This window comes from Schistocerca nitens, chromosome 10 (assembly GCF_023898315.1).
Source record: "Schistocerca nitens isolate TAMUIC-IGC-003100 chromosome 10, iqSchNite1.1, whole genome shotgun sequence".
Taxonomy (NCBI): domain Eukaryota; kingdom Metazoa; phylum Arthropoda; class Insecta; order Orthoptera; family Acrididae; genus Schistocerca; species Schistocerca nitens.
This window is the reverse complement of record NC_064623.1, coordinates 100,910,821-100,936,470: the sequence shown is the minus strand read 5'-3', so window position 1 is coordinate 100,936,470 and position 25,650 is coordinate 100,910,821. Positions and strand designations below refer to the sequence as shown.

General features: G+C 42.5%; 1 protein-coding gene across 1 annotated transcript in view; it reads right to left on the bottom strand.

Moving 5' to 3' along the window:
* Positions 1-25,650, bottom strand: part of LOC126209912 (uncharacterized) — a 333,249-nt gene that overhangs the window by 252,188 nt on the left and 55,411 nt on the right. Inside the window, exons 4-5 of the mRNA XM_049939032.1 lie at positions 11,697-12,054; positions 3,446-3,641 (exon numbers count right to left, since the gene is read on the bottom strand). Of these exons, the coding sequence (XP_049794989.1) occupies positions 3,446-3,641; positions 11,697-12,054 (554 nt within the window). The remainder of the gene's footprint in view (positions 1-3,445; positions 3,642-11,696; positions 12,055-25,650) is intronic.

The window sequence follows — 25,650 nt, the reverse complement described above, 5'->3', positions numbered from 1 at the left end:
TAACCTAAATTATCCTAAGGACAAACACACACACCCATGCCCGGGATCAGCCGCACAGTCCATGACTGCAGTGCTTTAAGCGGCTCGGCTAAGTTTCACTTTCATACAAGACTGCACTCCAGGCAAACATTTTCAGAAAAAAACTTCCCTACACACAAAGGTATAGTCGATGTTAACGTACATCTTTTTTCAGAAAACAATTTTTTAATATTGCCAGTGTACATTTTGTATGTTGTTCACTTCTGCTCACAGCAGTTATTTTGTTCCCGAAATTTCTAAAATCTTCTTTTATCTCTAGCACCCCATTTCCTAATCTAATTTCTTCAGAATGATCCTATTTAATTCGACCTCAGTCCATTACAGGTTTCATTGTGGTCGTCACACCTTAAAATCTTTATACATGTGTGGTTTCTTCTTTCGAACATGTCCGTAAGAACAGACAAATGAACGAGGTGCGGCTAGAAAAAACCGGACTGATGCTGGGAAAAACATTTATTTACAATTATTTACAATTTCATGTTATCTCCTTCAATGTACTCTCCTCCTCGGTCTCTACACCGCTCCATACGAATTTTCCACTGTTCATAGCAATGCTGCAGATCATTTTCGGTAAGTCCATACATTACTTCCGTCGCTTTTTCTTTTACTGCTTTAACAGTCTCAAATCTAGTTCTTTTCAAAGCTGACTTGACTTTAGGGAAAAGAAAAAAATCACAGGGGGCCAAATCAGGTGAGTAGGGTGGATGATCTAAGATGGGAATGTTGTGTTTTGCCAAAAACGTCTTCACTGACAACGCACTGTGAGCTGGGGCATTGTCTTGGTGAAGGATCCATGACTTTTTTCTCCACAAATCGTTCCGTTTTCTCCGTACTCGCTCACGTAGGGTAGCCAGGACGCTAATGTAGTAATGCTGATTCACTGTTTGTCCCTCTGGTACCCAATCAATGTGCACAATCCCTTCGATGTCAAAAAAAAAAAAAACAATCATCATTGCCTTGAATTTCGATTTTGACATTCGTGCTTTTTTTTGTCGTGGAGAACCAGGAGTTTTCCAATGTATCGATTGGCGTTTAGTTTCGGGATCGTAAGTAAAAAACCACGATTCATCGCAAGTAATAACATTTTGTAAGAAGGTGGGATCACTTTCAATGTTTTCGAGGATGTCAGAACAAATCATTCTTCGGCGTTCCTTCTGTTCAATTTTGAGACACTTTGGAACCATTTTTGAACACACTTTGTTCATGTTGAAACTTTCATGAAGAATCTGCCTAACACTTTCCTTGTCAACTCCTGTTAACTCAGACACTGCTCTGATTGTTAAACGGCGATCTTGTCGAACAAGTTTACCGATTTTTTCAATGTTTGCATCAGTTTTTTCTGACAATGGTCTGCCAGTGCGAGTGTCATCACTGGTGTCTTCGCGGCCATCTTTAAATCGTTTAAACCACTCAAACACTTGTGTTCGCAATAAACAATCATCGCCGTACACTTGTTGTAACATTACAAACGTTTCACTTGCAGATTTTCCTAGTTTGAAACAAAATTTGATGTTAACACGCTGTTCTTTCTGTACACTCAACATTTTCCGACGCACAGACAAAACGTCAACTACTTAAAACAGACGCCACGGGCAGACTGAGTGCAGGAGGCAGATGAAACTCGAGCAGTAGGCGGAGCGAGAGTCACGTGACAGGCCACGCGACTTTCAGCCTTATTGCATTCGTTTTATTGTTTCACCAGTACTAGTCCGTTTTTTTTCTAGCCACACCTCGTATATCTTTGAGTGGTGATGACGCGACTGATGCATAAATTTATATGAAATAGGGAATGGGAACAGAAAGGGCAGGAATGGGTAGGAATTCGTGACTTCCAGTTGCACAAGGGAAGGTGGTAATGCAGACTTCCAGGTAAAATCTAAAGCAGTCATTACTGTTGTCAACGTAAAGTACTGTGAGTTAATGGAACACGTTTGTTTCCAAACGAAACATGCCGCATAAGAGGTCTGTTCAAAAAATTCCGGAATTTTGTCCACAAAATTTTTTCTACGCTTACCTATTACTTATAGTGCGTGGTCTCCTTCGAAATACTCTCCTCCACGAATGATAAACCGCTCGCATTGCCATTCCAACTTCCGGGAGCAGTCTTGGTACGCCTCTTACTGCATCGCGCGAAGCGCCGTCTGCGAAATTTCTTTTATCTCGTCTATCGTTGCAAATATTCGTCCTTTGAATAGGGTTTTCAACTAGGGAAATAAAAAGAAAATCCGCAGAGGCCAGGTCTGAGGAGTATGAAGGATGATGCAGTACAGTGATTTCGTTTTTTGTGCAATAGTCACGTAACCACAGGGATGAATGTGCGATTGAGTTATCGTGATGCAAGAGCCATGAATTGTCTCGCCACATTTCGGGCCATTTCCTTCTCGCAGGCGTCGCAACCCGTCCCGATAGCATCATCGATTAACAGTTTGTCCCTGTGGCACGAATACATTATCAACTAATCCTTCAAAGAAAACTATCAGCAAAGTTTTGACATTTGACTTGACCTGATGAGCTTTTCTCGGTTTTGGAGAACCTTTCCCGATCCATTGTGAAGATTGAACCTTGGTCTCAACATCATAACCGTTGATCCACGTCTCGTCACGAGCTATGATGCTCCTAAGGAAGATTTCGTTCTCATTTGCGCGACCCAAAAGCTCTTCACAGATTGTGGAGCGAAGGTCTCTCTGTTATTGACCCATGAGCCGTGAGACGAACTTGGTGGCTACACGATGCATTCAATGTTGCTGTGTCAGGATTTCATTACATGATCTAACTGGTATGTTGCATTCTTCTACAGTCTCTCGGACAGTCAGTCTTCGATTGGTACGCACAGTTTCGTTGACGTTCCTGACTTGAGCGTGGTCGGTAGACGTCGAAGGGCGTCCTGAACGAAGGCCATCTTTAACATCCGTCTGGCCATTTTTGAACCGTGTGAACCATTCGTAACACCGAGTGCAGCTTAAGCAGTCATAACCGTAGGCTTCTTGCACCATTTGATGCGTTTCTGTAAAGATTTTCTTGAGATTCACGGAAAATATAATGCAGACGCGTTGCCCCTCTAACTCTGCCATCTCGAAATTCGCGAACTGTGCTATTCAGCGTTCTACCCAATACAGCACTGAACAACGCCTAACAGAAATACAATTAAACTTCCGGCAGTTACCGATTAATCACAGGCGTGGGCAGGGATGCCAACCGCATTTCGCTCCAGCACACCACTGGCACGAAATTACGAATGTTCCGGAATTTTTTGAACGGACGTCGTACACAGTCGACATTTTCACTGTTGTGCAGATATTTCTTCAGTGCAGTACAGACGCAGAGATAAATGGGGGTGAGAAATCAAAGTGTAATTACTCTGAGGCGTTGGCGTACACACACACACACACACACAGAAATGAGTTACCTCGACTGGGGCGCCCTCTGAGGCGGCGGCGGGGGCGTTTCCGTTCTCGTCGAAGCTGGCGAGCAGGAGGTCGACGTCTGCGGCGCGCGGCTGGCGCTTGGGGGAGGGCGAGGGCCGCTTTAGGGCGCTGCTGGCTGGCGGAGCTCTGCCCGCGAGGACCTTCACCACCGCCGAGTCGAGCACGACCGCCGGCCTCCTGACAACACCGCAGCCAGCGTCGCTATGCTGCTACACAGCTGTCCAGAGCACGGCCAACAAAACTCCTCCAGGCCGGGTAACCCGTTTATTCTACACTCATGCTCATAAATTAATGATAATGCTGATATATGGTGAAACAACGCTCTGGTGGGCGGTTTGCGGCTTTAAATCACCTCGGGGTATGACCACGCGGAGCATTTGACCTGCGGTCGCGCACGGCGGAGCTGACAGCAGTCCACATACGCAGAGGTGTGTTGATGCATGTTACAGTACGGTGCAGCGAGTAAGTGTGCAGACGATTTCAGACGTGCTGATGGTGACTGTGTGTTGAAAATGGCTCAAAGAACAGATAGTGAAGACGTTATGAGGGATAGAATACTAGGGCTGGTCAAAAACAGCAGGTCGTAGCACAGGCCCTCCGTGTGCCACAAAGTGTGACCTCAAGACTATGGCAACGATTCCAGCCGACAGGAAACGTGTCCAGGCGCTACAGTACGGGACGTCCACAGTGTACAACACCACAACAAGACCGATATCTCACCATCAGTGCCCGCAGACGGCCACGGAATATTGCAGGTAGCCTTGCTCGGGACCTTACCGCAGCTACTGGAATAGTTGTCTCCAGACACACAGTCTACGGACGACTGAACAGACATGGTTTATTCTCCCGGAGACCTGCAAGGTGCATTCCACAGACCTCTGGTCACAGAAGAGCCCATAAAGCCTGGTGTCAAGAACACAGTACATGGTCATTGGAACAGTGGTCCCAGGTTATGTTCACGGACGAATCCAGGTATAGTCTGAACAGTGATTCTCGCCAGGTTTTCATCTGGCGTGAACCAGGAACCAGATACCAACCCCTTAATGTCCTTGAAAGGGACGTGTATGGAGGTCGTGGTTTGATGGTGTGGGGTGGGGTTATGATTGGCGCCCGTACACCCCTGCATGTCTTTGACAGAGGAACTGTAACAGGTCAGGTGTACCGGGACGTCATTTTGCATCATTATGTCCGCCTTTTCAGGGGTGCAGTGGGTCCCACCCTCCTCCTGGTGGATGATAATGCATGGCCCCACCGAGCTGCCATCATGGAGGAGTACCTTGAAACAGTAGATAACTGGCGAATGGAGTAGCCTGCCTTTTCTCCAGACCTAAATCCCATCGAGCATGTCTGGGAAGCTCTCGGTCGCCGTATCGCTGCACGTCTTCAAACCCCTACGACATTTCAGGAGCTCCGACAGGCACTGGTGCTAGAATGGCAGGCTATGCCCCGGCAGCTGCTCGACCACCAGATCCAGAGTATGCCAACCCGTTGTGCGGCCTGTGTACGTGTGCATGGTGATCATATCCCATATTGATGTAGGGGTACATGCGCAGGAAACAGTGGTGTTTTGTAGCACATGTGTTTCGGGACAGTTTTCTCAACTTATCACCAATACCGTGGACTTATAGATCTGTGTTGCGTGTGTTCCCTATGTGCTATTAGCGTCAGTTTTGTGTAGTGCCACTTTGTGTGTCACCACATTCTGCAATTATCCTTAATTTATGAGCATGAGTGTAAGTTATGATAAATGAGCAGGAACCAGTGCTAGCAATAAAACACAAAATAGGAACTTCCTACTCTGATTACGGAGATGTAGCACAAGGCGTTCGCCAAGTTTCAGTACTTAGACTAATCGCGTTCATTCAATACATAAACGACTAATCGTTGTAAAGAGTGTCCCATGAAGAACGTCGATTATTAAATGCCTGCTACTTCTGTCCTAGTACATTGACAGCAGTGAATGTTGCACGATTTTCATCTGTTTTATTTGTGCTTAAAAGGGGAAGCCACGATGTTGGAACCACGGATTTATTTCGAACTTTGTACACCTTTAATAGGCCCTTAAAATGAGATAATATGCAAGTAGTGTAAGGCGGCAGAATACATGAAGGTCAGATTCGCACCTTACGTGGGAGCTTCATACACTGCAATGGGAAGGTGAATATGGCACCTAACTTAATTCGGCGGTAATGAGCAAATTTGCCTAGCATTATTTAATGCAAAAAGAGATGACGTTCAATCGACGGTAATTAACACACTGTTCCTATAATGCCTATTGCAGCAGAAGGTGAAACAAGCAGCGAGAGGTGTTTTAGTTTGGAATTCAGAGGGACGATGCAGAGACGAGGCCGCGCTAGAGGGGGTACCACGCAAACCACTTAAAGGAGCGTCCCAGGCGCAAGGTCAACGACCGACCAGGTGAACCAGACGGGGAGAGCGAGTATAACAGCCTATCTGAGGGCCAGGACAGAAAGCTTTATGAAGACTGCGTTTCGGAATTCCAAATGGATACAACACGAGACCAGTGATGCATTTTCGATCACATGTCCAGCGAGTGGTACACACATGAGAGAGTCAACTTATTCACTTAGGCGTCTGGAATGGGCACAAAACGTCCGATTGGCGGAAACGTGCTAGGAAGGAGAAAAGAGCCAAAGTTTGACGCAGTGTAATGGTAGGGACCTTGCGATTGGTAGAGAGAGTTTCCACAAAATGAGAGGAACACTCCTATTGGTAGAAAAAAGCCGTGACGTGAAGAAGGAAAGAACACAGTTGGGGAGACAATTCGGCTGTGAGTAAGACAAGACGGAAATTATAGGGGACTCTTCTCTGAACTGGCGTCAAGTGCAGAACGGAGCGCATAACGCTCTGTATAACGCAGAGGAGTACTTCTGTGTGAACACTGCGTTCATAGCAGCTGATGTCGAGCTATAAATTAGTTGTAGCATCGTTGTGGAGAAACGAACCAGCCATTTAGTTAATTGTTCTTGCGAGAAGTGAGAGGGAATTATAATATGCACGCTGCTCCAACCATGCGCGAGTATATCGCCACATTCTAAGACTAGGGATGAGTACATGTTCTCTCGCATAACGAGAAACATATGGAAAGTTTCTGCTGAAAAATTCAGCAAAAGTGTAATTAGCTTTATACGAATTTCAGTGGAAGAGAGCGGCCTAGCAGACGACAGCCCATCGCAGCTTAAGGTAAATACCGCGTGCAGAGGCGAAAATTTGTTGGTTCACCAACTTGTGTCCGCTGTAAACTCGAGCGATCTTGGGTAATCTTTTGCTCAATTTGTCACATAACTAACCATCCACCATAGAGTTGACTGTCATCCTAAAAATAGGACCGAACTCTGAAACGGCATCGGACAATTTTCGTAGTACTGCCCAACATCAAAACGCAAGTGTAGGAACAATTTTGCAAAGAAACTTCCAGTTAATCTTTAATATTGTCGTGTTTAGGATAATTTAACTTTCTGAGAGTTAATATTTAATATTCTTATGTTTAGGCTTATTTCACTTTTCGATGCTGACGAGATGCATTATCCTGAAAACTGTTTTTTGTTGTCACATTGAAATCTGTGTAAAAACGTGTATTTTTGTGCTAATATTGCGACATTGAACATGTCATTTCAATTTATACAGTTGTCTTCAATCCTAGAATAAGTAAACCACAAATATTGAACCTTACAGAAGTAACATGCATTACTCTGGCTATCCTGAGAAGGTCCAAGAGAAGTCTTACACGCCTACTATGTAGCTGATGTATCTGTGTGTAAGTGCCAGACGTTAAGAGTTCATGGTGGCCAAGTGGTTAGCGTTTGGACTTCGTAAAACGAAGGTGTATGAGGCAGCGGTTCGACTCCCGCTCAAACCTTCAGTTTTGTAGTACAAGCGTAAATTCTGTGAAGTTCGAAATACACTGCTGGCCACCGTAAATGCAACACCCTGAAGGAAGCATCCGAATCAAGTGAAATTTACACCATGGGTTTGCAGCGATGAGATATGCAACTGATTAGAATTTCAGCGCAGACGCACATCACGCGCGCCTGTGGCGCCACCTCATAGCGCCATTTAAGGCTTGGCGATTTCGACGAGTGTACGTTCGGCACGTGTGTTTACCTTGTGGTTGTTTCACAAGACGATCAGTTATGCCTCGTAGACAACAGCGAACATCGTTTGATCAAGTATCCGAGTTCGACAGAGGAAGGATAGTGGCTTACCGAGATTGTGGATTATCATACAGAGAAATCGCTAGTCGTGTTGGACGAAACCAAACAACTGTAATGCGGATATGTGACCGTTGGATGCAGGAGGGTACGACGGACCGACGTGGTCGATCGCATTCACCTCGGTGCACCACTGCACGTGCTGATAGGCAAATTGTGCGCATGGCAGTGACGGATCGCTCAGTGACATCCCGAACCATAGCACAGCACATTGCGTCTGTAACGCATCATCCAGTGTCTGCGCGTACCATTCGACGCCGTTTACTGCAGAGTGGTCTGTCCGCAAGACGTCCATTGCTTCGTCTACCATTGACGCAGAACCACAGACGTCTCCGTCGCCAATAGTGTGATGACAGACGGATGTGGACGGCAGAATGGAATGTTGTCTTTACTGACGAGGCACGCTTCTGTCTGCAGCACCACGATGGTCGGATTCGAGTGTGGAGACACCGTGGAGAGAGGATGCTGGACAGCTGCATTATGCACCGCCACACTGGTCTTGCACCAGGTATTATGGTATGGGGCGGTATTGGATATTACTCTCGCACGCCTCTAGTACGCATTGCCGGTACTTTAAATAGCCGGCGCTACATATCCGAGGTGCTGGAGCCAGTTGTCCTTGCTTACCTTCAGGGTTCGGCCACAGCCATATTTCAACAGGATAATGCGCGACCACACGTGGCACGCATTGTCCAAAGGTTCTTCGTGAATAACCAGATTGTAGTGCTTCCCTGGCCGGCTCGCTCTCCGGATCTTTCGCTGATAGAAAACATGTGGTCCATGGTTGCTTAACGAGTGACCCCTATTACATCCCCAGCTGCCACACCAGATGATCTTTGGCAACGTGTGGAAGCTGCTTGGGCTGCTGTACCCCAGGAACACATCCAACGTCTCTTTGACTCAATGCCGAGACGTGTGGCAGCGGTGATCTCCAACAATGGCGGCTACTCTGGCTACTGATTCTGGCAGGAACCACATGTCACATACGTCTGTAAACGTAATCATTTGATACTTGATCAACATGTTATCTACAAAATAAATTTTGTTGTGCTACCTCTTGTCTTTCTTGGTGTTGCATTTACGGTGGCCAGCAGTGTATGTGCACCTACACTATACGTTCTTGCTTCATTAGCAACGTCTCACCACTAAGCATGTTAAGTGTTAAGCGCTAAATGGGGCCTGCCTCTTCTGTAGCTTGAAGCGTCAAGGTGCAAAGTAGTTCCAGGTATTTTACCATATTGCATGTATAAGGCATACATTTTCAGGGAAACTCTGTCCGTGTCTTCGTTTACTTGTCGATAGTTATAAATATGTTTGCTCTGATAAATTAATTTAATTAGTAAGTAGTCAAACAACACGAAATTCACTAAAACTTCATACAAATACTTGTCTTTTTTTAGTTATATTACATCTCAAATGACGTATAGTTTAAATAATATGACCAGTGACGAAAAAAAAAATTAAAATTAAGTTTGAGTGGGAGTTGAAGCGTCGGCTCATACACGTTCGACTTACGAAGCTCGAATGCTAATCAGGTAGGTAATACACGTAAGCCTACTATTGCAGTGTATGGTAGCTGCAATTATGTATGAAATACGACGTTCCTCAAATGCCCTCCGCGTCTTTGCGGGCAGACTCTCGTTCTCTCGATGCAATTTTACTTTCCGGCAAATTTGCACCTCTATTTCTGAAAACAGACTCTGAATCTCGGCGTTTAGTTTTGGAACTGATCGTGGGTTGATGACGCACAGTCGAGATTTCGAATACACAGAAAGAACTGTCATGTCATAAAACTCGTGTCGTGGGTGGTCAGTTCACGTTAACATTCTGTAAAACTACACGGCCAGCGAATTTCTCTCATAACAAGCCCAGTGTTGCAATCGATGTGTGATAAATTACACAATCTTGTTGAAACCAAACCTCTTCAGAATTCACACAATCCAGTTCAGACCACATAAAGTCTCTTAACACACTGCGGTAGTGTTTCCCGTCCACCGTTAATGCGTTTCCAGCGCTATCTTCGAAGAAGTACGGCCCAGTTACGCATCAGACCAAATACCACAACACACAGGCATCCTAGGTATTAAAGTGCGCGTCATTTACGACGGCGACCGAGTTTAGGTTCGTTCTGCGCATCTGAAGTCACAAAACACAGTCAGCCAAAACGACGTTGCCAGAGCTCGACTGCAGTGCAGAGCACAGACGAGTGTCTTCAGTTTTAGAAACGCTCAGTCATCAATAAAGTAATTGACGAAAAGCAATGTTTTGACAGCAGACTTCCTACAAAAGAAATTTTGGAAAAAGCATTCTTTATACCAACTGCTTCATATTCTATTAATTAATTAAACCAAAGAAGCAATAAGCCTCCTAATTCAGGTGACGGCAAGGAAATTCATTCTCACTAACCGCTTTTTCGCAATAAAGAACAGTGGTAATTGTTTATTTCCTATTGTCCTTCGACGAGACGTGAGCAATTCATAGCCATACCAACAGTGTTTGTAGGTATTTTTCGTAACTCTTTAAATAACTCCAGGAATTCTGTTGAACGACGAGCTGCGTTAGCGTAATGGTAGCCGGCTTGGTAGCTCAGCGTGCTCGGTCAGAGGGTTAGCTACCTTCTGTAATAAAAAACTGAGTGAACGGATCAACAAAGAACCTGAACGGCTGTCATCGGACGTCCGCCACGAACGAATTCATCGACCAATATAGAGCAAAATGAGATTTTAAAAAATAAAATAAAATGAAATGGTCATGGTGTTTGGTTGCTATGCAAAAGGTTCTGAGTTCAAATCTGGTTCGGTGTTTAATATTTTCTTTATTTAGAAACAATATCGAAGTGTCTTATTTCATCAATTTTATTCGTTTGAATGTAATTTTTTGAAATTTCTAGTGGCAACTAAAATCGACCATACGGCAAGTATACGCTGTGGACTTTTACCTCTGCAAACTCTTCAGAATTTCGTGCAATGGTTTACTACATTTAATGCTGCACAATAACTGCGTTGAACATCGAAACAAAATTAAGTCATTTATGGGGGAAAGGTATCAGTCCAGAAGATGTGTAAAAATCAAATTTTTGGGCCAAGTAATTTTTGTGAAATCGAATGATAAGTGTGTCAAAGGAGTCAGAACACCATGTGCCTGCACAGGCGAGCAGTGCAGTGATGACAAAATCGCGCACGGCGCGGAATGCGGGGACCACGTCTCTGAAGCAGCGAAAGGGTTAATGCAGCCATGGTGGCTTTACTTCATAAAATGCGCGCTCCTCCCTAACGTAAGTTTGCGTACTACACTATACTATACTATACTATACTATGGCGCTGCTTCTCTTGGCGCGTGCAACTGGCAACGCAGCAATCTCCCGCGTCTGGGCGGGCATGCGCGAGCCGCGAAGATGAAAGAATTGAACTGTGAGCCGCTTCAGATGCATTAGTCCTCTGTTATTGAATGACTACCGTTTTCTTGGTACTAAAAGCCACGTCCTCATGTGAACGTCTGTATAACAATCAATCCAGATGGAATAACAACCCTAAAAGCTATTAAAATTTTTTGCATGAGAATATTAAAATGTGTATTCACATAACTAAAAGAGCTGAAAAACTAGGAACTTTGTACCCAACATTGTACCGAACATTCTTTGTCCGTCAGAACAAAACATCACCAAAAGGCAGGATGTCATAGAGTAAAATCTTTATGTTACTATGCACTCAAGACTTGCGTTCTTTATCGTACACAGTTTACATTGATAACATCACGGTGGAGTGTCTCACCAATTGGTTACATTTGCTTAGGAACTAAATCTGGAAACTTTCCTAGCAGATTAAAACTGTGTGCCAGACCGAGACTCGAACTCGGGACCTTTGCCTTTCGTGGGCAACTGCTCTACCATCTGAGCTACCCAGCGCGACTCACGCCCCTAAATCTCGAAATTGCATTTGTCACACATTTTTCATAGCTCTTCATGAGCTGAACAAGTAGATGTGTAGGAGAGGTTGCTTACTTTTTGAGATCCTCCTCGGCCTGCTTCGCGATGCTCTCCACGTAGGAAGTGTCAAACGGGTCGTCGGCGCCTCCGGATACTTCTAGCTCCGGGCTGTCTGGGATGTAGGCGAGCTTCACCTCTCCGCTGGTGACAGCGTCCACATAGGACGTGTCGAACAGCCCATCGTCGTCCTCTTCCTCCTCCTCCTCTTCAGAAGATTCCTCGGCGGCCGACTCCTCAAGAAGGTCCCCTGTGTCGGGCGCGGTTAGGAGGTCCTTTGGGGCGGTGGAAGCTGCGCCTGAGGCTTCACCAGTGGCAGCAGGGGCTGCTGTTGTGGGCTCAGCACTGGCTTCTTCTGGGTCCGGGCCACCTGCTCCTGTGGACAGGGCAGCTGTCACCAATTCTACATCTACAATCTGCAATCTACATCTACAGTTTAAATCTACAATCTAAATCTACAGTCTACATCTATCTACAATCTACATCTACAGTCTACATCTACAGTCTAAATTTACAGTCTACATCTATCTACAATCTACATCTACAGTCTACATCTACAGTCTAAACTTACAGTCTACATCTACAGTGTGTGAGGTAACGAGCGAGCTGTGGCGCCCAGGAAGTATTTTATGTTCGGAGTTGGGGTGGTCGCACAGGACGCTTGTCAAAGCCGCGGCCTGGCAGCGACCACGTGGTGTTGGACGTTAGCTTAGCAACCGCGTGATGCCGCACAACGGCCGGTCCAGCCTCGTGGCTTGGAATTCCATTGTGGCGCTGTATCGACGAAGGAGGCACGCTGGGAGTGCCAAAGATGGCGGACTTTGTGAAACCTTAATGACGGACATTTCACAGTTCGTATAGAAATTAATAATAGCCGGGTGAATCACGATACCTCTAAAAGAAACATGAACATTGCTATTATCTGCACGACGATTCTCTTGGTGTTATCAGATTTTCAATTTCTTTATTAGTTCAAAGTTTAGTATCTGATGGTAAATTATACAAGTAACACCCAGTTTCCAAAATATAAACGCTTTATCCGATTTTGTCGATCGCCATGTCTTTAAAAAACTGTGTAAACCTAAATTGGTATGAATTACAGGCATGTACATCAGTTATTGGAGGTCAAAGTGGGCGATTACTATCTATCGCGTCAGGCCATAAGTACTCCACAGTTACACGAAAAAACGGTAGCAGCATGCTTATAAATATATTTATTCATCTATGTCTTTGTTTATATCCGATATATACTATTCATGAAGAAATTGGTTAAATATTTACTGTGTTTTAGAAAGCACAGAGACATTAGGCTACTGGCCTACCTTTTGTTGCTATTCCTTTGATCTATATTTAATTTGTTTATGTATTTAATAACGTGTGTTAGACGGTGTTTATGGTCCAGCCGTAGGAATTTTTATTTCATTTCAAGTATTTAAATGTAAACCCAGTATTTCGTATGTGCTTAAATATGTTTGTGAGTGTACGCGGGGGATAGAAATACTTCGGAGTGCCGACCTGTGCTCTAGTGTGATTTCCATGGCTTCGACAGCGAAGACGTAGTGCGCATTTAGAAGTGAATATCTCGCAAACTATCTTGTTGTTCACAACTAACTACGTTAAGAACGAATCTATTGTTTCCATGTTATTCAACTTATATTTTATTTAATTGCTGGACCTTCGACACCAATAAGTGTTTTGCAGAAATATACCGCATTCTCAAAAGTACTTCTACTATCGTACTCATCATTTAAAGACGTTAAGATAGTACCTGCAGATTTTATTTAATAGCAATCTTTCATTTAAAGATTTATATGTTACATTCGTAATTCTCAATTGCCGAGTAATAGAAACCTTCGACCATTCGTTTCATGTGTGTATTCTTGTCGTATACTGTAGACAGCTGTATTTGGCCTGTAATGTGGCAACTACGTATCCCAGCCCCTAGACAACGAAACCAGCCAAAACTTTTAATATTCCAATTCTGAGTCTGAGGGTGCATAGTTGAGGGCTACCACATCACACCACATCATTTCATCATATACACGTGAAAGCCCGCAAGTGGTAGAAAAAAAAAGTGGAAACACCGCAAGAAAGGGATGCTTCAACACAAATGCAGATGCTGGCTTAGCCTGTAGGTTGCGCTGTTGTATTAACCATGAACAGCACCTTTGCAATGTCCTCAATACGTTGCAAGTGTCAGTCTGGCTCAGAACAGCGTTCTGTGTAATTTCGAGTGCACTGTGCTGGAACTGAGTTCGAACGTGGGTAAATTGTTGGTGGTGGTATGGTAGGTGCTTCCGAAATCAAGGCAGCCGAAGTGTTTGGTCTTTCAAGAGACACTCTGTCGAAGATTGACACCGCATACAGGGAAACCGACAAAACGACGTCCGCTGAATCACAATGTGGGTGAAGGTGTGTGTTGAGTGATCGTGAGAGACGGTCATTAACTCTCTCAGCGCCAAGCCCGTACATTGTGCGGGCCACACTCCCTCCCAAAGGTTCCAAGCCCGTAGATTCCACGGGCCAGCGTATTTTGTTGATTAAAAAGCGATTCGCTTTGCCTTCATATCTCTGGCTGTCGATGTACGATATTTATACTGTTATTAAAGCGATTCGCTTTGCCTTCATATCTCTGGCTGTCGATGTACGATATTTATACTGTTATTTATTAGTTGCAAGAATAGATGGCGTGAATGTGAGTCTTGATTCCACGATATTTCGTTCGTTTTGCGTCATTGTTTTCATCTGCGAATAGAAATCATTATTGGTATTCTGTGTAACAGAAATGGCCCGCCGTGGTTTATCTGATGAAGAAATTGCCGGCTTCTGAATTTTGTTGACAGATAGATGGTGAAGATAATTCAGGCGACACAGGCGTCTTTGAAAGGGACGGTTATACCATGTGTTCAGGCACAGAACTGTAAAATAATGAAACTTCCTGGAAGATCAGCGCACACTCCGCTGCAGATTGAAAATCTCATTCTGGAAACATTCCCCAGGCTGTGGCTAAGCCATGTCTCCGCAATATCCTTTCCTTCAGGAGTGCTAGTTCTGCAAGGTTCGCAAGAGATCTTCTGTAAAGTTTGGAAGGTAGGAGACGAGGTACTGGAAGAAGTACAGCAGTGAGGAAGGGGCGCGAGTCGTGCTTGGGTAGCTCAGATGGTAGAGCAATTGCCAGCCAAAGGCAAAGGTCCCGAGTTCGAGTCTTGGTCCAGCACACAGTTTTAATCTGCCAGGAAGTTTCGTATCAGCGCACACTTCGCTACAGAGTGAAAATCTCATTCTGTAAAATAATGGCGGAAACGGTATTTTCGTTTGCTCTTAATAGGAGTAGTGAATGCATTTAGTTACAGTGTTCCTTTCAGACCAAGAAAATGATAATATTTGACTTCATTACAAATTTTCCCAACACCTCAAAATAACGAAAATGGACCTGTGGGCTGAGTGACACAGAGACATTTCCTGTAACATTTACCACCCACAAGCAAAAAACATGTCTCCCGTGTATGTTATGTTTGTTCTTCAAAATCAAAGAAAGAAAGTGGGAAAGCAAACAGACAAGTTATTGGTGAGAACAGTTCTGTCTGACGTTATGTATGCAACCCTGTTTTAAAATAGTTTATACGAAAATGGGGCATCAATACAAGTAGAAAGTGCTATTTTATTTAAATACGATATTCATCACTGATCATTATGTATTCTTGAACTCATTTACTCCATAAATGTACGACTTTTTTTAATTTTACGAAAACAGTGTCATGCATAATAACATAATTTGTCAATGTTATAACAGACATGGTTTTGTTCATAATTGCATATTAAAGAAGACAAAATGGGCTTAAAATGGTGTTAATTTTGTATTTATATGTTCGATATTTTCCAAGACATAAATTTTTGAACAGAACTGAAATTACCTTGATTCTGCGGACATTGACAAATATTGGGCGGGTACTGAGAGCCTTAAAGAGGATTCTGACGAAAAATAAGAGGACGACAGCCGCGAAAGTCACTCCAAAATTGAATATCGCAATAGCGATATCCTTTCAGCGCCGAAATAACACGAAAAGAGCTCCAAAAGCAGGAAATTGAAGAAGAAGTTGGAATTCCATAACCACACATTAGCGATGGGAATGCCCGTAATAGGAAAACATGGCGCCGAAGCCATAAAAAACTGGACCATGAAGCAGTGGAAGATTGTCATTTGGTCGGATGAGTCTTCTCTCTCTCCATCTTCTGGCTGAGTTAACATCTCAAGAGTCAAACATGGCGGGCGTTCGGTGACGACTTGGGCAGCTATTTCTTGGTATTCTACGAGATGGTTACTTTGCAAGCTAACTTTACCGCCAAGGATTCTGGCCATTCAAGTCCACCCCACAGTACAACATTTGCTCCCAAATGGTGATGTTGTGTTCCGAAACGATAGTGCTCACACAGTTCGCACCGTCCAGGGATGATTTTGACAACACGACGATGAATTTTCGCATCACCCCTGGCCATCACAGCCAGCAGATCTCAGTAGTATTGAGCCTTTGTGGTTTACTTTGCAAAGAAGCGAGCTTCATCATCATTTCCTGCACTTGACGCTATTGTGTACGAAGAATGATAATACGATTCTATTAAAGATCCTACAGGCCCTGAATCTATTCATTCCGTGACGATTGGAAGCAGTTTTCAGTGCTAATGTTTGTCTTACCGTATCACACATGTTAATATTATGAGGTTTTGGTGTTTCCAAATTTTGTCTACCACCTTTACAGTCTACATCTACACTCTGAATCTGCACTCTGTATCCATCTACAGTCTAAATTTACATCTACACTTTGAGAGCCACCTTATGGTGTGTGTCAGTCTTCTTCCTACTCCAGCTGAAAATGTTGCGCGTGAGAACAACTGTAGGCAAGCCTCTTTGTGACTGTGTATCTCCCTAATGTTACTTTACATTCGTCTTCGACTGAACGGAGGTATACATTATTGCAGTATCTATAATGTCAGAGGACTTCAAGGGTACCTCTTCATTCCTTAGTAGTTTGGACTTTGGTATCCCACTTAATTGCGCATTGATTTTTCCTGATTTGTTTCTAAAGCTTCAGCCTACTCTTTATCGTTACGAAATTGTGATCTGAGTCTGCTGCTGGATACGCCTTACAATCCACTATATGATTTTGGAATCTCTGTCTGAGATTGATGTAATCTAACTGAAATCTTCCCATATCTCCTAGCCTTTTCCAAGTATACCTCTTCCTCTTGTGATTCTTGAACAGAATATTCGCTATTACTAATTGAAATTTATTGCAGAACTCAATTAGTCCGTCTCCTCTCTTATTCTCAGTACCAAGCTCATATTCTCCCTCCACCCTTTCTTCTACTCCTTCTCCTCAACTGCATTCCAGTCCCCTATGGCCATTAGATATCTCCCTTTACGTACTGAACTACCCTTTCAATATCCTCATATACTTTCTCTCATAATCTGCTTGCGACGACATGAATACCTGAACTATCGTTGTCGGTGTTGGTTTTGCTGTCGATTCTGATGAGAACAACCCTATCACTGAACTGTTGACAGTAACACATTCTGTGCCCTACCTTCCTATTTATGAATCTTGCTATTCCAAGCCCCAACTCGTAGAAGGTTACTCTTTCTGTTGGTTATTCAATCTCTTTCTCACAATATGTGTCTTTAATGCAGTGGTTTCCATTGCGTTCTGTATCCTCATGCCGTCGATCAATACTGATTCTTCTGCCTTTATGGGCAGCTTCCCACCTGAAGGGCAAGGGAGTGCCCTGAACCTCTTTCCTTTCCTCCGTCCTCTTTGACAAGGCCTTTGGCGGAACGAGGGTGACTTCTTATGCCAGAAGTCTTCGGCCGCCATTCTTGATGATTTTTGCATAGAATTTTAACCATGATGCACAGTGCCTCTCTGGAGTTTCATTTCTGTGTCCCTTTCACACTTACTAAACTAACGTGTCATGAAATGTGCTGCTCTTCTTCGGATCCTCTGTCGTCCCTCTATCTACCATTCTCGTCAGAAATTCCAGACTTTCAGCAATACTCAAGTTTTGATAAAACGAGAGCCTTGTAAGTTACTTCCTTTGTGGGATACCTCCAGTGAATCTAACTTCCCATCTACCTTGCAGACGATTAGTTTTATGTGACTTCTCCAATTTAAATCGCTCCATACATACACTCCCAGGTGTTTATGTACGTGACTGTTGCGAATGATTGTGCAGCGAGGGTGGACTCAAACAACAATAGAAATTTCCACCTGTTTATGGACAATGTCTTGCATTTCTTTATGTTGAGCGCCAACAGCCAATCCCAGCACTTCTCTACAAACTTCTTCTCTTCCTACTATTGTAAGTACAACAGCATAATGTATGACCAGCATCTTGGAGCTTCCGACGTTGTCTACAAGGTCTTTTATATATATTAAGAGCAGCAGTATCGCTTAGAGAATGGTGGAAGTGATGCGCAAACCATGAAGTAAATTCTTTATAATCCGAAACGTAGAAACCTAATTTACAGTAAACGTCCTGTAAATGTTGAAGATCTTCTTACTTGCGTGCTTCCTAAGAAAAATTGAAGAGGAATTTGGCATAACGCAAGAAACTTTTTTGTAGCTTTTCTTTCATCTAGACAAGCTTCAACACTTTTTGTGCTATCTCCAGTGGGTTTATTTGCTTATTTTCTTTGAGCAAAATTGTTATTACATGTTAACTTCTGAGTAAACGTTTGGTTCAAAATACTTACATTTGTAAAATGAGCGATTATTGTCAAATATTTTACATTAGCTTGCATACAGTACAGAATTGAGAATGTATCATTCAATTGAGGCATTCTGTGTTGTTCATTTACGACACGTCTGAAATTCTAGTTTTACAGTATATTTCGAAGTAAAATAGATATATGAGTTTTTTCCATACCTCACGTGAAGCTACTGGTTGTTTGTGCTGGTAGCTTTAAGTTGATTGAGATTGGAAATAAAAATTAAAAAAAAAAATAAACAGTTTGAAGTTTGCAGAGGACAAGCTGTAACCTGTGTGGAATATCTAAAACAACCAGCGTAAACAGCCAATAGCTTCATGTGCGGTAAGTAAACAAATGTATACATCCACTTTACTTCGAAATTTGCAATGAAAGTGGAACCTTTAGACATATCGTAAATGAACAACAAAGACTGTCTCCACCCATTAACACATGTCTCAACTGTGTATTGTATGTAAACTAATGTAATATATTTGACAATAATCGCTCACTTTACAAATGTAAGTAATTTGTACAAAAAGTATCGTTAGAAGTCAACATGTAACAACGATTTTTCAGAAAGAGAATGAACAAATAAATCCACTGAAGGTAACACAAAAAGAGCTAAAACATGTCTCTGTGGCCGGCCGGAGTGGCCGAGCGGTTCTAGGCGCTACAGTCTGAAACCGCGCTACCGCTACGGTCGCAGGTTCGAATCCTGCCTCGGGCATGGATGTTTGTGATGTCCTTAGGTTAGTTAGGTTTAAGTAGTTCTAAGTTCTAGGGGACTGATGACCACAGTCCCATAGTGCTCAGAGCCATTTGAACCATGTCCCTTTGAAAACAAAACTACAAAGCGGTATCCTGCATAAGGCGGAGTTCCTCTCCAGTTTTTCTGATGTGCAGTATTTGTGGTGTAAGAGGTAAGAGATTCGCCTGAGTGTCAGTCATCACCAAGCTCAGTGGCGGTGCCCTGCCTTGAGATCCAAAGCATTATGCTGACACCTGTGTCCTGTCCACCTTGAGCACGACTGCCATTCAGGCGGCCAGATGAGGTATGGTCACACATGGGTCGCGACCGACTGAGAGCACACACGAGACGAGGGTAGCAAGTGATCAGGGGCCCTCAGTCTTCCAACACTACGCAGCTGCGACCCATGCCAGCAGACCCGTTACCAGACGAGACAGCATCACACCGGTCTCACAGCCTGCCCCAAGATTGGTTCAGACACGTGTTAGTGCAGAGAGGTTATCGACCATCTCATAACTGACTAAGTAACGTGAAACCCATGTTGTTGTTGTTGTTGTTGTGGTCCTCACACAGGAGACTGCTCTGATGCAACTCCCCAAGCTACTCAGTCCTGTGCAAGCCTCTTCATCTCTGCATAATTAGTCCAGCCCGCATCCATCAGAACCTGCTTACTGTATCCGAACGTCAGTTTTCCTCTATAATTTTTACCCTCCACATTTCCTTCAATTACCAAACTAACGATTCCTTGCTGCCTCAGAATGTATCCTATCAAACAGGTCTTTCTTTCAGTCAAGTGGTGCAACAAATTTCCTCACTTAAGTCCAGTGACTGCTCATTAATTATTCGATACAAGCACATAATTTTCAACATTCTTGCTTAATACCACATTTGCAAAGCTTCTATTCTCTTCTTGCCTGATGTGCTTCTCATAGTGTTACACTTCCTTATAAAAATACACTCCCCACAAATGCCTTTAGAAAACACTTCCTAACACTTAAGTTCATATTCTGAGCATGTAACTGCAATGTGCAGGAAGGCATCAACGTCCTTACAAAAATTTAAAAACCTTCTTCCCTCTTGACGAGAAAAACACATCAACTTCCAATTGTTGATTACGGAGAAGTTATCTGACAAGGTCTTTCTCAGGAAAGCTCACGAAACCATGGGTTATCAATGCCAGTGTTCGTTTTATCTGTGATGTTAGATTCTTTGATCATGTTTCATCATTATACACGCGGCTGTCCTGGCTGCGTGCAGACAAGTGCAGAGATTTCCGTACCCTCTGATGTCTTACCAACGAACACTGGCCCACATATGTCTCCTCAACCTTAACGCTCTTGTCTGAACAACATGGCAGGAAACACCCGTTCCCAGCAGAGAAAAATCCTTTCTGTCACACTCTGTCGCTCAGAAACTTTCTTGAAGTCCTCAGTAGGAGGAACCCGGTTCTGCCATAACCTCGCACATTATATTATAGAAGTGAACAACATCTCCAGCTTCAGGAGACAGTTAATAACATATCTAGTACAGCAACAATAATGATTACCATTGTTTCCGTATGCAGCTATTGCCCTTGTACATCCTTCTTTCCAACCAGGTTTTCTTCATTTCCCAGCACTGTTTGCTGGAGCAGTCTCCTTAAATCTCCTTTCCCCATGACTGACTATATCGGAAAACATCCGTATATTGTATACCTATAAATTCTCTTTGAAAAGCTACCATCATTATTCTTATTATTGTCATTATTATTATTATTACTATTAATATTATCATTATCAGTGGCGGCAGCAGCAGTAGTTGAATTACTGCCAGTATTAACTCGATTAGTTCATTGTTAGTACTATTCACGTACACTGTCATAATAGACACTTAAATCATTTTAATACTTCTTGTCATACTAAAGTTTTTATTTCTGCTCCCTAAATTTGAATTTCCTCTTCAAATTTCTCCTTGATTTCCTTTACTGTGTGCTAACTGTACAAACAGAATGATACCAGGGTTAGGCCCTTATCACTCCCTTCTCAATTATGGATTCGCTTTCATGTCCTTCGGCTCTCGTAACTGCGCTATAGTTTCTGAAAAAATCGTAGATAACCCTTCACTTCCTATATTTTAACGATGCTATCTTCTGAATTTCAAAAACTGTATTCTAGGATCATTGCCAAACGTTCTCCAAATCTGTTAATACTGTAGACGTAGGTTACCCCTTTTAAAAAATCCATCTTCGAAGATTGGTTGTTGAGTCAATACTATCTCACGTGTACATGCATTGCTCCAGAATTCAGACTGATCTTCCACATGGCAGGCTTCTACAATTATTTCCATTCTTACGTAAATAGTTCGTGCCAGTATTTTGTAGCCACGAGTTTTCAAACAAATAATTTGGTCATATTCACAGGTGCTGACCTGCCTTCTTTTTAATACAAATTATTACATAGTCTGAATTTATTTCGCTTGTGTCATATATCATGCATACAAGTTAGAATAGTTTTGCTGTGGCTAGTTCTACGTGGTCTACTGCAGCGAATTTGTTTCGACTTAGTTCTTTCATAACTCTGCCAAATTTTTCTGGCAGTGTCATATGTCCCATCTCATCTCTATTTCCTTTCTTTTCTTTTTCTGTAATATTCTCTTTGAGTTTGTTTATAAAGACCTACTATTTATTCATTTATACAGACCCTCCATTTATTCCTTTCACTTTCCATCCGTCCCTCCTTTGCTTGGTACTGGCTTTCCATCTGAGCTCTTAATATTCATATAGTCGCTACACTTCTACAAAGGTCCCTTTAATTTTCCTATATGTTGCATCTACCATTCACTTAGTCATGCGGTTTCTAGAGCCTTCCATTTATCGTCTAGCCATTCCTGTTTTACCATTTTACAGTTCCTGTCAATGTCATCTTTTAGTCGTCTGTATTCCCTTTTGCCTACTTCATTTGCTGCATTTTTACATTTTGTACTTTCGTCAGTCAATTTCAATATCTTGCGTGTTATCCCAAAATTTATTTTTGCCCGTCTGTTGCAGGGCAGTAAAATCCAGTGGAATGCAGTACTTCTGTATCCGCAGGACCACCTAATTCACACGTCCCATTTGCTAAAGTCTTTTATAATGGTTTTGGGCTAATAATGTTTGGCCGTACTTCAGGTGAGCTGCGGAGAGTAAGCGATTTGCTCAACTGATGCACTGTCCACCTGCTCACTACATAGGACAGTGCTAGTTAGCCATCCATCACATGTCCCCATCCAAGCTACCTCATTTCAGTCACTTTCATGATGAACGCACTTTAGATTAAAGTGAAACAATATGTTTCCAGAGACCTTTTAAAGTCTCAGACATCTATGATGTATGTATGCAGACTGAAGTGACGAATGAAAATTTGTATCAAGGTCCGTATTTGAACCCGAAGTTCCTACTCTGTAGACAGATACGCTAATCACTACGCCACCCTGGCACAGTGGCTTTGCACAGCTGCATGGACTACCCTAGCACGGTTCCCTCCTCATTCACACCTCAGCTCACTGCTATGCTGTTCATTGCAGTCAGGAATCAGTCCCTGCAGTTTTTCGGTTTTCTTAATGTTTGTATACATTAGAGATATTTGAGACTTGAAAAGGTCTCTGGAAACATGTAGTTTCATTTGGTTAAAAATACCTATGCCTGGTTTTCTGGCAGCATCCTCCGGTTTGTTTGATTCTGAGGTGCTATTACAAAACAGTTGGAGAGCCTTTGCAATGCTGTTTGTGTTTAGGTGAAATACCTCTGGACTGAGGTGTGAATGGGAATTTGGATTGAGTAGGGCTAGGGTAGGCCATGCAATTGGGCAAAGCCACTGTGCGAGGATGGCGTAGTGGTTAGCGCATCTATCTAGTGAGCAGGAGGCCCTTGTTTGAGTCCCAGCGTTGGTACAAATTTTCATTTATCGTTTCGGTCTGCATATGTACATCACACATTAGATTATGACTTACGTGTACTCACTGCAGCCACCCTCTTCAAATAGTTGCACAGATGAGTGAATTCAGAGAAACTGGGGGTAGACTTTCGGTTATTTCATGATCCAACTTGAAATGATATGGCTGTGGTATCAGTTTTAAGATTCCGTTAAATGTATTAGTAAAACCCTGAGCATCAACTTTTAACTTACACTTCTCCTGTGAGTAACCAGGAAGCAACCATTAAGCAACTGATGTTTAGCCTCTTAGATGCTATTTCAGCATTGTACAAGTACTTCAGCCCTGAATTCTAATAGTTGGAAGGAAAGAGAAGAGAAGTAATGCTATCATTATATAGAATTCAGGTTCTTTTAACCACAATAGTCTCCAAATACTTCCTTGAAGGACGTGATAGGCTCCCTGCTGTTGCCTTACTAAGATTTAACTGTCATCGTTTATCGCCTTCAGAATATTTCTGACCATTATTGTTATCATTATTACTATTTCTTTGTAGTCTCATCACCATCATCACCATCACCATACACCCAGCGCCACCTTCATTACATAGTAACACTCAAAGCATCATAATCATAAGATTTCCTGTAAAAGTCCATGAGAGCAAATCAGCCTTCCAAACGTTTTTATAATTTCCAGAGTCTTTTATCAGAACTAATCTATGACTGAGAAGTTCAAATCAGAGAACGGCACACTCTAGGCACGCACTCGTCATCTTTACATCTTTATTATTAAAAATCATCAGAATGATCATTAGTATCACCAAAAGAGAATTACTTTTACATGTAGTCAATCACAGTCACATACATGAAATATTTGTGTTAATGACATGGCATTTTTGCAGTGTGAATATAGGGTTACGATTTATCTCACAGTCATCTGGCGAAACTTATGTTATTTCATAAATACACTGTGTCTATGATGTCAGTCAGAAAGTGAAAAAAGTTGTCAGTTAACACCTCTCATCAAAGCTGGCCAAGCTGTACCAACTAGAAAGACTTACATGAAGCTTCACAAGAAAACGAACTCAAGATCATTATCGTCTGATCAACATTCTCTGACAATTATCATCATATACCATCAATATCATTCTCTGACAGTTATCATCATCCACCATCAGTATAATCCTGTCACTAGAATCGTCCTGTTATCAGCATCATTATCAGCATCATGCTATCATCAGCATTATCCTGCCTTCAGGATAATCCTTTCATCAGAAGCATCCTGTCATCACTATTATCCTGTCATCATCATCAGCCTGTCATCACCATCATCATGTCATCAGCATCATTCTATCACAGCATTATCCCGCTGTCAGCTTCATCTTGTTGTCAGCCTCATCACGTCATACGCGAACAAGAGACATAGACTACACTTAGATTACACAGACACAAACATAGATATATACACAGCAATAAGAGACGAAGAACAATGGGCACAATTAAACGCACTGACAAACAGTATTTCAAAAACTACACATGAAGAGTATATGCGGAAACGGCATTACGGACATGCCTATGTGCAGCCTAACAACAATATCCAGAGGATGGACAGCGATACCCACAGTGACAACGAAAATAGTGACAATGAGGAGGAACAGGAGGAGGAAGCTGAGATGTGACAGTAAATAAGCAAAAGTGCTGGCAATCTTGCCAAGAAAACACCACATGCTGTACATGGATGGGCACCTAAAGCAGTTAATACATAGGATTAGTAATAAATAGGATAAGCAACATTATTTCTCTACTAATAACCATTTGTGTATGTGTGTGTGTGTGTGTGTGTGTGTGTGTGTGTGTGTGTGTGTGTGTGACTGGCGGTCAACGGCTCGAAGAAACCACTTCGAGGTATTCACCGTCAGCCACATTCGGTGATGGCACTAACAAATCTCTCATCTATCCTATTCTTCTTAAAAAACAACAAAATTTTATTTATATTTCAACCTTAAATTATTGTTATTTTGAAAAGTATCATTCTTTGTAAATGTTGTAGATAAAACAAAAGGAAAGAAAATTGTAAAAAGATGAAAAACGAAAATTGTAATATGTACGTCCTGTTTTAAATATCAGGTAACAGATTTATAATTTGGCAATAAATAAATAAATAAAACGTCCTGTGACCTTCTCAGCTCTATGATCTTCTATGCTTCATAACATTCTCACAGTCATCACATTGTCAGTTTCATCACACAGTCAACTTCAGCACACTCTGAGTTTAATTACAGCTTGATCACATTGTAAATTTCGTCGCTTTGTCAGCTTTCTGCATCATCTGATTCATCACATTGCCAGATTCATTGTATTGCAAGCTTCGTCACATTTTCAGCTTCATCATATTCTCCATAATATTGTCAGTTCCATCACATCATCAGCTTTATCACATCGTCAGCTTCATCCCATTGCGAGCATCATCACATTGTCAGCTTCATCATATTTTCAGATTCATCACAACATCAGATTCATCATGCCGTCAGATTCATCACATTGTTAGATTCATTACATTTTCAGTTTCATCAAACTATCAGCTTCATCACA